Raw genomic sequence first — 14,459 nt, forward strand, 5'->3', positions numbered from 1 at the left:
TATAGATGAATTTATGCATTTTGCTTAAAAAATAAAAATTATATCCAGTTGTTATGATATATAAGATATCATAAATTAAAACATTTTATATGTTGAAAATTACAAAACAAAAATTTACTAATGATAATTAATTAAAAAGTAGCAAGACAAAAATGCAGGAGAAGAAGAAGAAGAAGGTGAAGAAAGCGGCTTTAAGCAGCCTCGTCTCTTGACTTATTACAGTTGAAAACAGAATCATAAAACCCTGAAACACCTCTATCTTTTATAGTAGTAATTAAGCTAGTGGAAAGGAAAAAAGGAAAAGAGCAAGAAGAAGAAGCATAGATAAGATGGATCCACCATGAGCATGACCACCTTACATTTACTCTCTTTTTCCTGATTAAAGCAAAAGCTTTCTTTTTTAACCTCACTAAACTTTATCAAATCAACCAATCCAATATATTATTCTTGGCCAATCCCCATATTATATATATAAAAACACCTCCGAATCTACAAGCAAAGTAGAACCCATTTTTCTTTTCTTTTTCTTACTCTGCCTTGCGAACGGTTTCACGCTCCCCTTTTTATAATTCCTTTGCAATCTAAACATAATGTTCCTTTCTTCTTTCTCTTATTTTATGGGGGTTTTCTTTTGTCTTCACTCCTTAAAATGGAATTCCTAAAAGGTAGTCTATTGAAATTTAATTATTTAATTAATTAATGTAACAGCTGACAACAATAAAAGGAAAAACCAGATGAATGCGTTATGCTTGTTTACAATGTTGAATTTGGTATTAATTTAGTGATAAGGAAGGGATTATGAAGATTCTCTCTAGTGGGTTTTACATATACTTTCATTTCCTTATTTGGGTTAATCTACTTCGCTGTCCAGATGGATTCTATATTTTTGGCTTAATTCATGTTGTAGACGCCTGCATTCTTCATGGAATTCGTTTTTAGCAAATGGGTATTGGCAGTTTCACTAACTTTTTGGGCTATTTCATACGGAGCATACTCAGGTGAGAGAATTTTGCCATTGCCTTGGATTCTTCAGATTTCCTTAACTTTCCTTTTTTTTTTTTTTTGGAAACTGTTTTAAATATTTTGCATTCCTTGATTCAAGTGGAGGGACTAAGAGGAGGTTCTAAAGTCAGAGGAGTAAATTTAGGAGGTTGGCTGGTTGTCGAAGGTTGGATTAAACCTTCATTGTTTGATGGCATTCCGAATGGAGATATGCTTGTGAGTCTCCTGCTTTCCAGTTTCTTTGTTCCTTAATGTTCTTTTCTTTTATTTCTTTTTGTAAATGATCAGGTGGGTTGATCCCTCTGCAAACTTCAAAATGTAGGATGGAACAGAAGTTCAATTCAAGTCATTGACAATGCAGAAGTATATGTCTGCAGAGAATGGGGGTGGAATGGGTGTTACTGTGGATAGAGATGCTGCTTCTTCATGGGAAACCTTTAGGGTAAGAATTAAGATGCTTGATAAAAAAATTTTCCTTTAATTTCCCATAATTTAGTATATGCCATTTCTTTGATGCTGTAGTTGCAACAATAGCAATGTAACAGACATTTTTCTGGTTCTTTCTAAGTGATCAAACATGCTTAGCTCTTTGTAGCCATAAGAATGAAGAATATTTGGTTATTTGATTCAGAGGATTAGTTGAAGAGTTAAATTATGTTCTTTTAATTTTTTGTTTTTTTTGGTGATATATAGTTGACAATGGACGTACATCTCTTTCTCCCTCTCCTTCAAATAATTAATTCAACTGGAAATGGTACAAATTAAATGGAGGGCTGTTTCCTGGCACTGTAAAAGTTACATGTTTGGCAATTGGGATCTTAGGCTTTTGAGGTTCTTAGTAATAGCAGTATCACGTTGGTTGGTTTTTGTTTCTTGTCTGTTGTCACTCTTGTTTATCTAATTTAAGTTCATATCTGATGTTAAGTCTGGGGATCAAGCATTGATGCTGTTGGAGTATTGAGTGATCTAATTATGCAGACAAGTTATCCTACTGGTTCCTTTTCCTGCAGTTATGGAGAGTCTCTGCATCAGAATTCCAGCTCCGTACCTCTCAAGGCCAGTTTCTAGCATGTGATGGTGTGGCTTGCTCTATCTCTGCAACAGCAAACTCATCTTCAGCAGGGAAAACATTTTATATTGAGAGAAATAGCAACAACAGAGTGCACATAAAACTTGCTAGTGGAGCCTACTTACAGGTAAGATGTCTGATATTTGCTTTTGATTCAGTTAAAACTGAAAATAGATATAATCATTTCAACAGGAATTAAAAGCTTCATCCAGTTTTCATCTCTGATGGAACCTTTTTTTTTTTTTTTTAATATTTGGGTTTTTTTTTGTCGGGTTAGGGCAAGAGAAGGGGGGGTTGGGGGTAGGTTAGTTTTGATGGTGGAAAAGTTGCATATATAACCATAACATGCCCAAAAAACCAGCTCAGTGGTTTCCACATTGCCAATGGTAAATCCTCAAGGGAAGTAAGGGACCACCCAGTTTCCAGATTTCATTCAAGATTGCTGATGTTTAATTTGCCTTCTAATGTGACCATAAATATTTAGTAATATTGCATGATAGCATATAATCTATTTTTTAGGCTACAACAGGAAATCAGCTCACAGCAGATTATTCAGGGAAACCAGGATGGGAGGATAATGCAGCCACATTTGAAATGACTATTGTAGCAAATAACTTGCATGGAGATTTCCAGCTAGCAAATGGCTATGGATATAGTAAGGCAAAAGAGGTTCTTAAGGTAAAGAATCTTTTGTATTTCACTATGTTTTGCAATATGCTTTTCTTTGGTTGATGGTGCGATTATATATTCAACCAAAAAGTTTATACTTGCAAGCTAATTAAATTTATAAAGTGAATCTTGAATCATGATAATATTGATAAAGTATTTGACCAAATGAGACAAGCATATAACTTAATCAGGTTCAGCTTTTTGTTTATTGTGTATCTCTGCCATTTTGGACTGCAGAAACACAGAAATAGTTTTATTACAATGGAAGATTTCAAGTTTTTGTATAGGCATGGGATAAATGCTGTGAGGATCCCTGTTGGTTGGTGGATTGCTTTTGATCCTGACCCTCCAGCTCCATTTATAGGAGGATCCTTGGAAGCTCTAGATAATGCATTCTCATGGGCACAGTAGGTCCTATTCTCCCTTGTTTCTATTTGTTCTATTACGACTTTATATTTCCTTCAATTTGTATCTGAAAACTGTGATGCAGAGCCTATGGTATAAAATGCATCATTGACCTACATGCTGCTCCTGGCTCTCAAAATGGGATGGAACATAGTGCCAGTAGAGATGGCACAACAGGCTGGCCTACTTTAGATTATATCTCACAAACTTTGGATGTTATAGACTTTCTAGCTTCAAGGTAAGTTTAGTCACATTATATTTCTGACAACCAACTAGTTACTACTTGTAAGTTGTAACAGCATTGTAATATCAATTAGAAGAGAACATTTAATTGCTGGTGCTGGCTGTAGAAGATTATTATTCTTAGCCTTTAAGTAGCTATCCAAGAGAAGTCGTACTTTTCAATAATAATTTTCTATTGCATGGTATGTTTTGCTCAGATTAACACAGCTACGGAAATCTGTTATTTTTATTATGAAGCAGTTCAGTTTTGTGATTTCTTTTAAGTCAATATACTTTGCAAGTTTCATGGTATGGAATAAAATCCATGACTGTAAATGACTTCAATTGTAGGTATGCAAAACATCCTGCCTTGCTAGGATTCGAGCTTTTAAATGAACCTTCTGCTGCCTCAGTTCCTTTGGAAGTTTTACTTCCATATTACAAACAAGGCTACCAAATTGTTCGAAAATACTCGCCAACAGCTTATGTAATCATGTGTCAAAGAATTGGCAATGCTGATCCTCTGGAACTTTACCAGGCTAATATAGGCTCTTATAATGTAGTAGTTGATTTGCATTACTACAATCTTTTTGACCCTTTTTTTGTTAATATGAGCTCGGCGGATAATATCCAATTTATATACAATAGCAGGCAAACTCAATTACGGGCTCTGAGCAATGCAAATGGGCCACTTGTTTTTATCGGTAAGGCACTTCATTCTGTTTTCCTCACAAATAAAAAAAAAATATTACGAAGATGTAATTTTGTATGAATTAAGCCTGAGTAGAAGTATTTGAAGACCTAGTTGAAATTTACTTCTAAACCACTGTTTGCTTTTTGATGCAAATTATATTTATGGACAAGCTTTAGATATTGAATTATAGAGTTTATATCTGAAATCTGGAGTATGTTGTTGTCAGGGGAATGGGTGAACGAATGGAATGTGACAGGTGGATCTCAGATAGATTATCAAAAATTTGGAAGGGCCCAACTTGAGGTTTATGATGCTGCTTCCTTTGGATGGGCATATTGGACTATCAAAAATGATAGGAAGCACTGGGATTTTGAATGGAACATTAGGAATCATTATCTGCAATTTGGTAATAGTTCAATCTCATCTCTTTCTTTTCTGTTTCTTTATTTTCAAAAGATCACTGAGCCAATAATTCAATCGATCCCATACTTGTCTTATAGCATATGAGATTCAAGGGTTCAACTTTTGGCATCCTTCTGCGTTTAAAATTTTCTGATGTGCGAAAAGTATTAAAAAGAAAAAAGGAAATTAGATGTGGTACCGTAACATTTTCAGGATTAATTGATTCTCATACTTCTTCTAAACATTACAGTATCAATTCTAAACTTTATAAACCATACTGTTACAATTGAAACACCTGTTAAATGTTCTTTTCTCAGATTCTTATTTATTCTCCGCAAAATTGGGAAAAGAGATTCTTATCAAGTAAAGGAAGTTTTCTGAGTTCAATTTTACAAACTTCAACAATATGTGAATTAAAACTAAAATTATTCAACTTTGCGTCCAAAATTAATTCTCTCCAAAATCTCCAAAATACTAATTATTTTATGCAAATCAGGGATTAGTTTAAAATGAACTTTGTAGGTGCTTAAACCCCTAAGCTAATTTTGTCAAACAAAAAATAAATTGAGGGAAAATTCAAAACTGAAATTGATTAATGGCGAATTGTGAAATTAAGCCTGAAGATAGGTTAACATTTTAATTTTTTGATTATGACTATATTATGTATTGATCACCTGAAATAGGAAAATCAGTCCATTTTTCTTTCATTTGCACCTATCCTTATCCATTCTAAATGTCTAACAGCTTATGAAATATGTTTATGCAGGTAATTCACCAGCCAAACCAATTTTCAACAGTGTAGTATTGCTTGGATTAGTCTCTACTTGCTTCTTTCTGCATCCCATATTCTAGCGGATTTCAGAATAGCAGAGATAAAGAGGAAAATCAACCAGCGGCTTTTTTTTTTCTTTTCCTTTTCCTTTTCCTTTTTCTCCTTTCTTTCCAGGAATTTCCCATATCCAGCATCTAAAATTTCATTCATATTGCGGAATTGCAGGCTCAATAAATATTTTTTAGAACAGAGTGTTGTTATAGCAAATGTCATTAGTCTTGTAAACATGGAAGCTACATTTATTATGCTTATCCTCAATAATATACAAAGAATATGTTTTCCTAACCTCTCTTTCTCACTCTGCAAATAACTTCTGCAATATAAGATTTTGAAGTGTTCTTCTCTAAAGCCAACTTTTGTAAATGAAAATGTAAACTCTCTTCACCACTTGGCCAATTGTAAAATAACCTAGAAAAAGCAAAACCAAAAATCCGAAATATGATATTGGCAGAGCGGTGAATCCCATGAACTTTCCTATTATTGTGAATGGAATTGCAATTCCTATAGCAGAAACCACAATTGTTGAACAGAGCACTGGCCATGAGGCAATCTCTTGAATGAAAGGGATTTTTTCTGTCCGGATCAAGTGGTAGATTAGTGTTTGCATCAGTAGCCCTTCAACAAACCAAGCAGAATGGAAGAATCTGTCATAAGCTAAATTATCTGCATTATAATAGAAGCAGAGGAATAGCAGGTTTGCTATATCACATAAAGTACAGACAGGACCATTCCATAATATGAAGATAGGTAAGCTTTTCTCTGACCATCTCTGTGGAGTTTTCACATAATCTTCCTCCAACTTATCCCACGGGATAACGATTTGACCGATGCTATATATGAAGGTTTGAGTAAGGAGTTGTCTTGGTTTCAATGGCTCAAAACCTAACAGCAATGTTGCTATAAGGAGTGAAAGAACAGCACCTACATTGGCAACGACTGACATTTTAATATATTTCATAGTATTACCAAATGTTAGGCGACCCTGCTCAACCCCATCAACTAGAACATTAAGATCTTTCTCTAGTAAGATTATATCGGCATAGTCTTTCGCAACTGATGCTCCTGAGTCGACTGAGATACCTACATTTGCAGCATCTATTGCGAGTGAGTCATTAACTCCATCTCCAAGGAATCCAATAACGTGCTCACCAACTGTTTGCAAGGATTGTACTACTCGGAGTTTCTGAGTTGGTGTAAGCCGAGCAAGTACTGTTGCTCTTTTAACAGATTCGTGAAAGTCGACTTGATTTAGTTCCTCAAGCTCTGGTCCTGTTGTTACATAATTGGTTCTAATGCCAAGTTCTTCACAAATTCTTACTGCTAAGGATAGTGAATCTCCTGTTAATACTTTTGCTTTAACTCCCTTCTCAGCTAACCTCCATAGAGCTTGCTTTGCAGAATCTTTTGGTGGGTCAAAGAACGTAATTACACCAAGAAAGACCATGTCTGATTCATCATTGACCATGTTTGGATCACTTATTTCCTGCAAGATTACAAGTAAAACAGTAATGCCAGTGAACAATTCAAACCAATCAGGCCTCAGATCCCAATCGGTTGGGGCTGGCTATTGAGAAACTAAACCCACAATTCCATAAAGCATGCAGAGTTCTTAGTGTTATCTTCTAGATGATGGTCTGAAATGTTTCTCGAAACTTTTGGCAACAGTGCACTCGCACCTCAATGTTTTATTATTATTCTTGAGAAGGTGATTGGTAGCTATTTTAACATTGAAGAATATGAATAAAATTTATTGTATTGTTGTATATCTCACCTTCTGTAATTGCTTTTCCAAATTTCCCAAAATCAAACTTTCAAAACATGATTTTAAGTCACTTTCTGAATTTTCCATCCAATTTTATGTTTTGTACTTTCACATTCTGTAATTATGTCATCCAAACTATGGCCTTGAAGACTAATAGGGTAGCTTTTGAAGTTTTCCACAAATATTGTGACATACTAAAATATAACAATATAGCTAAGAGTGAATGTGCTAAACATACCGTTTCTAGCTTTTTCATTGCAACACCTATAACCCTCAACCCTTGGTTGCTTAAATCTTCTGCCATATTCAAAATCCTGCCATAATCTTCTGAAGAAAAAGTGGTTATGACACCTTTATCAATATCTTCAATAAAAGAGCAAACTTTCATGATTTCTTCCAGAGCTCCCTTAGTTACCATGAACCTATCAGGAAGTTTCCCATTTCTTCTGCCTTCTGCATCTGATTCAGATTCCAAAATGATAGATATTCGTCTTCGTATAAAATCAAAAGGTATCTCATCCCTTTTTCTATACATAGATGGACGGAATCTGTATCCATTTGTATATACAAATGCTAAAATGGCATCATCCAAAGGATACATCTGATCTGTCTTGAAATAAGAGTTCAGGAAAGCAAAGCGTAAAACTTTTTCTTTTTGTGAAGCCCAGCTGTCTAGATGATTAACAACAATTGCACGGTTCATGGTGAGTGTACCAGTCTTATCCATGCATAAGATATCCCTATACGAAGCCAAAAGAGATGATGAAGCAAGGTACTATAATCAGATGTTTTGTTAATAATATTATCTAATATAAAGAAAATCAAATTTCTTGAATGATTGTATATCCTGACAATGATTTAGTGTAGTATTATTTTGCAGCAGAAATTGTGTTATGTATTTCTATAGGAAAAATTAGCCAAGGTTCCTGTAAGTTTTCAGTAACATTTTTTCCATGACACTGTCAGAAAATTCAAGATTAAGAGATTGCTAATATCCTACTAAATAAATGATTCTTTACAGAAAATTCAGCTTACTTGGGAGGTCAACAATCTGATTCTGATATCTTTTTCCTTTTACTATCCAAGAACTTGTAAACATTAGATGGTTGAAAATTATCAGATGAGATTACTGACAGTTACCTATCTGTGTTAGCTGTTCTTCCATGCTATTTACCATGTAGATAAATAGTTGGCTTAGAAGCCAAACACCAAAAGAATAAAAAATAAACTTCATATATCAGTCAGTCTTTTATCTTTTTTGGGTCTCAAAAGAAGCATTTTCTGATACTAAATAGCTATTCAGTTGATCCACCACCCCATTTAGGCTAATTAATATTAGGGATGTATGCATACAAAATTCACCAAAAATAACTATGAAGTGAAAAAATAACTTACATGGATCCCATATGACGTATAGCAGTTAAGCTTTTGACAATGCATCTGTCTCTAGCCATGGCAAGTGCTCCTTTCGCAAGACTTGTGTTAACAATAAGGGGAAGCATATTAGGAGTAAGGGCACATGCCACTGAGAGTCCAAAAAGAATACATTCACTCAGATCTTGTGATTTCAGGTAATTCACCAAAATTATTATTGTCATTACTACTAGCATAACAGCAATAAGGACATAGGATATCCGCCGGATGCCATTCTCAAAGTCATCTGGTGGTTTTTGCTTCCCAACAGTTGAAAACATGGTGCTCATATAAGTCTTTGATCCAGTGGAAACAACCAAACCAATCCCACTTCCTGATACAACATTTGTTCCCTAAAATACATTCAAAGCCCATATATTTCTTAGTGATGTAAACATGATAGCCTATTACTGCCTAGAACTGAGAGAAACTATAAAGGTTGAAAACACATTTAGAGAACCATATCAAACCGGGCTAATTTTCACCCACTGTCCCTTAAGTTGGCACTGAGCACTTTTTGTTTTTAAATATCAATTTGTAACTTAAAAATTACCAATTTCAATTTATCTAATACTAAAAAATCATTTTTACTAGATTTTCGGATAAGTCTCACCGCAAAGCTAATGGAAAGGATATGCTAGATGTAAAATCATTTTTTATACTCAGTGATTGTACTAGTTTCTCTCTCTTTTGCCCATTTGTCTATATGTTGTTTTTAAAGAAACAACTTTCTCTTCACTTTTCATGAATTCCATAAACAAATAGGTAGAAGATAGAGAAACAAATAGTTAAAGGTACAAAAATGGTTTTATGTCTATTGTGTCATCCGTGTTAGCTTTCTAATGAAAATTTTTCAAAAATACGGTAAAAGTGCTTTTACTGTTACATAAATTGATATTGGATAATTTTATGTTACAACTGGAGTTTAGGAACCATGAAGTGTTAGTGCTAACTCACAACAAGAGAAAATGAGCTTACCAGAACCTGTACCACAAAAGTTCAATCAACCGTGAAACCTAGAAATTATTGTACTTTTCTTAAGAGTATTAACAGATATATTTATTTCTATTTTATTACTGTTTTGCATATCCACATGTCCCCCAAAACGAAGGTGAATGTTCATGTCTATCCTTACTCCTGCATGCTAAGACACTACCAGAAACAAATAGTTGGAAATTAATATCTGTCACGTTGCTACCTTATTATGACACGACTCCAAATTCAGACTTTAGTGCTAAGGTTATGACTTCAACCAGAAATTCAGCAATATAAACACCTACCATGAAGCAAATATTCTTCAACTCTAGCAGAGGAGTGCTCTGATTCTCTTTAGTATCAGCTGTTTTTTCAGTTGTCCAAGACTCGCCAGTCAATGACGATTGACTGTTCCAAAAGCAGGGTGTGAAAATGTGTTTTATAGGAAAATAATCACATGATATGAAAGTAATTAGAAAACCCAGATCTAGAAAGAATATGCAAGTTTTAGAGGTTCTACCTTACAACTAGGTGCTTTGATGATAATAATCTCACATCTCCAGGAAAAAGGTCCCCTGGTTCAAAAATGACAATGTCCCCTGGAACAACATCTCGTTGATCAACTTGGACTATTAACTCTGTCTGAACAACTCTACCAGCACATCTTTGAACTTTTACTGGACATTTAACAAACTCATAGAGTTTCATGGCAGCTTTTGAACTACCGTATTCCTAGTTCATGAAAAAAAAAAAAAAAAAAAAAAAAAAGCAAAGCTATATTTTAGAAATAGAGAAGGCAACTATTTGGCTGAACAAATTAACCAAAACTACCTGGTAGAATCTAAGGCTGACACTAATAAAAACCAGTATGAGCATGATGCATCCATTTGGATTATCACTAGCTATATATGAGAGTGCTGACAGCACAATCAAAATGATATTGAAAGGGTGGAAAAATGCCGCCCACAGAAGATGGCCCCAGCTTGGAAAAGTATATTCAAGAGGAATATTTGGGCCATTTTCTTTCAATCTTCTCTCAGCTTCAGAAAAGCTCAAGCCTGCAAAAAGCAAAAGGACATCTGTCTTATAATAGACAAGGGTAAGTATGCCAAATCGTTATACTGACAAATATTATAAACAGATAGGAGTTCCTAAGATGACAAACTAGTTAAATAAAAAATAATAAATTATTCACTCTGGTTAGGAGGAAGAAGAGAGAGCATACATCCTGAAATGCGCTAATTGTGAGAGATTTTCCAGTCACACATTCTAAGTGCTTGCAGTCGGTTGATTGTTCAATGGCATGCATGTAGACACCAATTTAGCAAATCATATAGAAACAACAGCTAACCACTCTAGCCTATTCTTCTATGGAAAAGATATGGTTATTTAACAATACAAATAGAAAGTAAAGCTTTGTAGAAAAGCTTTGTAGAAACTCAAAATGTAGGAAGGAAATATGTTGAAGCAAACAAGATGTTATAATAAGGTACTTCGTTTTGTAAATATGTGCAAAATAAGATAGTATCTAAGCAGAAAATCCTGCAGTCTTTACTGTAGCATAGTCAAGAGAAATGTCTATTTATGCAGAAAATTAAATTGAAAAGGTTAGTACGTCAGAGGAACCAAGAAAACATAACTGTTATAGGCGTCTTTGTGTGCAAGAGAAAAATGGCAGAGTTCGCCAGAGGATCAAGAGACTTTCACACGTACAAGTGTGGGTCTTAGACAAGATAAACAATTAAGAGTATCTATAACAAAGGGATGGACTTGAATTTAATTCTTAGTATTGATTTGAACATCTATATTACAGAAAAAATGTGTTCTTCTTTCTGGCAGATAAATGAGTGGACAAATTTTTGCAGATCTATTTGTTAGGTCCTGGAATATCTGTGAGAATAACTGTACTTGTCCATTGAAGCTTGTCAATATATTATCATCATTCTTGAATAACATATAAGGATGAACTCCACAGGTTGCAATTTCCTTTAGCACAATCATGAATTTAACTGTCATTGACTCATCCCACTATCTTTTTTACTTTGCAATGAAATTCTATAGTCAGACAGCAAGGAGGAGGAAGAGGGAACAGTTAGAATTCAGAGAGTTCTACCGATCAAATTATACTTTTGATACAGAATTAATTAACCTATTAAACAGCAGAAGAGCTGGATCATATTGTCCAAAGAATTAAAAAGTTCTCTATCACTCTAAAACCAATACAAACAGTCTGGTTATCAAACTACAGAGATTCTTTTAATTGACATTTCATCAAACACATAAAGTCATTAAAATAATGAAATCTGAAATTATAAAAAAAAAAAAAAAATTGAAGCTATAAAGAAAAGAAAATACAAGAAGAAATACTCACCTCTTTCAGTGGATTGAACATACTCGTAAACCAAATTTTTATCCGATTGTGCCAATGAATATAACCAAGAATAAACTTTCTCTTCTTCATCCGTCCTTGACCCCCCATCGATTTTCCCTACGCATTACAGCAAAATAGCACACTCACTTCAAAGAAACAAACCATAAACATAAAACCAACAACTAATAATAATTATAAAGTGAGACTCACTTCCAGAGAAAATACGACCCAAGTACTGAATAACAGATTTGGGGAATCCATAACTAAGGGAATTCTCAGGACTCTTCACCAGCTGTTCGCGAAATGGACTGTGAGAAGGAAGAATATTGTTATTAGCGTGGTTTTGATTAGTTGCAGATAAAATGGAAAAGATTCTGGGAAATCCCATAATAGAAAACTCTGTGCTATTTGTGAAGAAGATTTGGATAATGATACATATGGAGACAACAGATAGAATAGCAATAAGGTAAAACAGAGCATTGTTAAAGGGGGGGTTAGAGATTTGAAGAGAAGGTAGAGAAAAAGAGATAGAGAGAGAGATATTAATAAATTTTATGAGCCTAATTTTGCTAATTTTCAATTTCTATACATCTTCAGTTCTTGGATTTTCTCTTTGTTTCTTAGACTTTCAACTACCAGACTTCAAATGACCGTTAGGTGCAGTTGAGAGCGCAAAATATAACAGATTGAACCGTTGGTCTTTGCAATTGCCCCCTTCTTTTCATTTGTGGTCTTCGCCTGATGTCATCTAAACTAAATCTTCAAATCCCGCCCAATCGTACAGTTCACGCGATCTATGTCGCTCAATAGAAATGAAATGTTTTTTTCGCGATCGTTGAACGACTAGTAGTCCAGTTTACGACGCTGACGGCAGGGCTTAGTTTGAGCCGGTCCTTTCTGCACCAGCAAAACAAATTAAAACGGCTGTCGCATCTGGTGCGGAATGAAAATGTCTTTTCAATTGATTCCGCAATTTTTGAAGTGTCCACTGCCTACCCGCAAGTGATGCTGCCTACTAGAGGAAAGGGCTTACTTGCAGTGCATGTTCCGTGTACCAAACTAATTTAAAAAAAAAAAATTATTTAAATAAATATACTTTAAATGTCCAAAGGAAAAAAAAAATACAACAATAATAATCTTTTAAAAAATTTTTTAATTAGCAAATCGTCTTGTTCAGACAAATCTTATCATTTACTATACATGAGTTTCATCAAATGTGCAATGTGGGACAGTATTCACTGCATGTATGGTTATCTTTTCCTACTCAAATCATAAGAGCACTGAGCTCGTGCCATATTCATCCATATAAGAGACTAATGATTTATCATCTTAACATTAATTATTGGGAATCACAAAAGTAACTTAATGTATGATATATTGCACATTTGTAGACTCTTTGGAAAATATTGATATAGTTTCATGTACACTATGTGAATTCCAGACAAAACGAATGTATTTAGCATTTTCTCTATTTTCATAAAGAAATTGTTTCTATGACTCGAACGCAAAATTTCTAAATTACAAGTAGAGAACCTTCACAAATTTAACAATAAATCAAAATAGTATAATTAATCTTTGCCAAAAAGAAATTCTAATTGCAAAATTCCTAATTTAATAATTACTCTGTGTCTTAAGTATCAAAAAGTACCAAAAACATAAGGAAAGAAAAAGGTTGATGTGAAAATAATATATGATGATTGGGAAGAAATCGTGTACAAACCACTTTCCACGTATATTATATAAAAACATAAAGAGAGAGGAGACACCAAATGTCCATTTGTAAATGGAAGGACATATGGAATCAACAACAGCTCATGACATAAGGACATCATACCTTTTTAGGGGGGGAGCTCCAGTGCACTCGCTATATAGCAATTTCTATTAGTATAATGAAGAAGGGACTGAAATGATATCAATTAGAAGTTCCATGATATATAATTTAGAACGTCAGACACAATTTCAAACGTTCGTGGAATTGCTATATATATTTGATTAATTAGGCTCTTTAATGGCTATTCTCTAGAATGTTTAATCTGAAAACTACATACATCTATGTGTATATTTTGAAGTCGAAATATTTTTTAAAGAATCTTTAAATTTTTTTTGCTTGGTTCATATGTTGGTCATGGATTCAGTCTAGATAAGTTTTTTCCATTCACTTGTTATATGTTTACTATAGCTTTTAACATTAAGTTTTACATTTTTTAACTATTTAATAATATTTAATTAATTTATTTTATATATTAAAATATTTTATAGAAAAATTTTGCAAGTTGAAAATTTGCTGATTATTAAATAAAGGACAAATATATTTAGCGATGGCAACTAGCAGGAGAATAAGTGTGCTATGATTAGTGAACTTGCCAGCCAGGATGTCTATAGACCAACATGGCCGCACGAGAGAGACTGCTCGCTCTAGTAGGCAAGTATTTGGATAGAAACAAGTCGTAACCATCTACTATTTAATTTTTTTTAATCTTTTCTTTTCTCCAATAAAAGATATTAATACCTCGTAGCATTATGGGTTTAGCGAATGAACTTTTATAAATTTTAACCATCCGAGCTTTATATCTAGAATTCAAATTTAAACCTCTGATTAAGCGAGAATAGATCCTGCTATCTTATCTCACCCATTAACAGTAG

General features: G+C 33.9%; 2 protein-coding genes across 5 annotated transcripts; one reads left to right on the top strand and one right to left on the bottom strand.

Moving 5' to 3' along the window:
- The first annotated feature begins 149 nt into the window (after nucleotides 1-149).
- Nucleotides 150-5,580, top strand: LOC105641654 (putative glucan 1,3-beta-glucosidase A). Of its 3 annotated transcripts, none has more exons than XM_020682314.3 (11): nucleotides 150-665; nucleotides 908-998; nucleotides 1,103-1,218; nucleotides 1,325-1,444; nucleotides 2,013-2,198; nucleotides 2,591-2,749; nucleotides 2,978-3,147; nucleotides 3,231-3,383; nucleotides 3,719-4,071; nucleotides 4,288-4,467; nucleotides 5,230-5,580. In XM_020682314.3, exons 2-11 carry the CDS (start codon nucleotides 923-925, stop codon nucleotides 5,313-5,315), a joined length of 1,599 nt encoding a protein of 532 aa, XP_020537973.1. In that variant the 5' UTR covers nucleotides 150-665; nucleotides 908-922; the 3' UTR covers nucleotides 5,316-5,580. The 3 variants fall into 3 exon arrangements, with proteins under 3 accessions (XP_020537973.1, XP_012081630.1, XP_020537974.1); XM_012226240.4 differs by having other exon boundaries at nucleotides 151-665; nucleotides 872-998; XM_020682315.3 differs by lacking the exons at nucleotides 150-665; nucleotides 908-998 and having other exon boundaries at nucleotides 1,291-1,444.
- Nucleotides 5,508-12,399, bottom strand: LOC105641653 (uncharacterized). 2 transcript variants are annotated; one of them, XM_012226238.4, is made up of 8 exons: nucleotides 12,027-12,399; nucleotides 11,817-11,933; nucleotides 10,277-10,503; nucleotides 9,966-10,177; nucleotides 9,751-9,853; nucleotides 8,453-8,823; nucleotides 7,296-7,797; nucleotides 5,508-6,778 (listed from the first exon to the last, which is right to left on the bottom strand). In XM_012226238.4, the coding sequence occupies exons 1-8, from the start codon at nucleotides 12,202-12,204 to the stop codon at nucleotides 5,639-5,641; spliced, it is 2,850 nt and encodes a 949-aa protein (XP_012081628.1). In that variant the 5' UTR covers nucleotides 12,205-12,399; the 3' UTR covers nucleotides 5,508-5,638. The 2 variants fall into 2 exon arrangements, with proteins under 2 accessions (XP_012081628.1, XP_020537972.1); XM_020682313.3 differs by having other exon boundaries at nucleotides 10,277-10,524.
- Nucleotides 12,400-14,459: the final 2,060 nt, after the last annotated feature.

The sequence above is a fragment of the Jatropha curcas genome, chromosome 3 (genome assembly GCF_041381405.1).
Source record: "Jatropha curcas cultivar XTBG-Jc1 chromosome 3, XTBG_Jcur_1.0, whole genome shotgun sequence".
In the NCBI taxonomy this organism is placed as follows: domain Eukaryota; kingdom Viridiplantae; phylum Streptophyta; class Magnoliopsida; order Malpighiales; family Euphorbiaceae; genus Jatropha; species Jatropha curcas.

Bases quoted from the DNA above. Each gene is read 5' to 3' on its own strand.
- LOC105641654 (XM_020682314.3), top strand. From the start codon at position 923: ATGGAATTCGTTTTTAGCAAATGGGTATTGGCAGTTTCACTAACTTTT. The intron at 999-1,102 runs GTGAGAGAATTT...CCTTGATTCAAG, and splicing joins TTCATACGGAGCATACTCAG to TGGAGGGACTAAGAGGAGGT. The intron at 1,445-2,012 runs GTAAGAATTAAG...CTTTTCCTGCAG, and splicing joins CTTCATGGGAAACCTTTAGG to TTATGGAGAGTCTCTGCATC.
- LOC105641653 (XM_020682313.3), bottom strand. From the start codon at position 12,204: ATGGGATTTCCCAGAATCTTTTCCATTTTATCTGCAACTAATCAAAAC. The intron at 10,178-10,276 runs GTAGTTTTGGTT...TTCATGAACTAG, and splicing joins TCAGCCTTAGATTCTACCAG to GAATACGGTAGTTCAAAAGC. The intron at 8,824-9,750 runs GTAGGTGTTTAT...AATGTATTTTAG, and splicing joins TGAAGAATATTTGCTTCATG to GGAACAAATGTTGTATCAGG.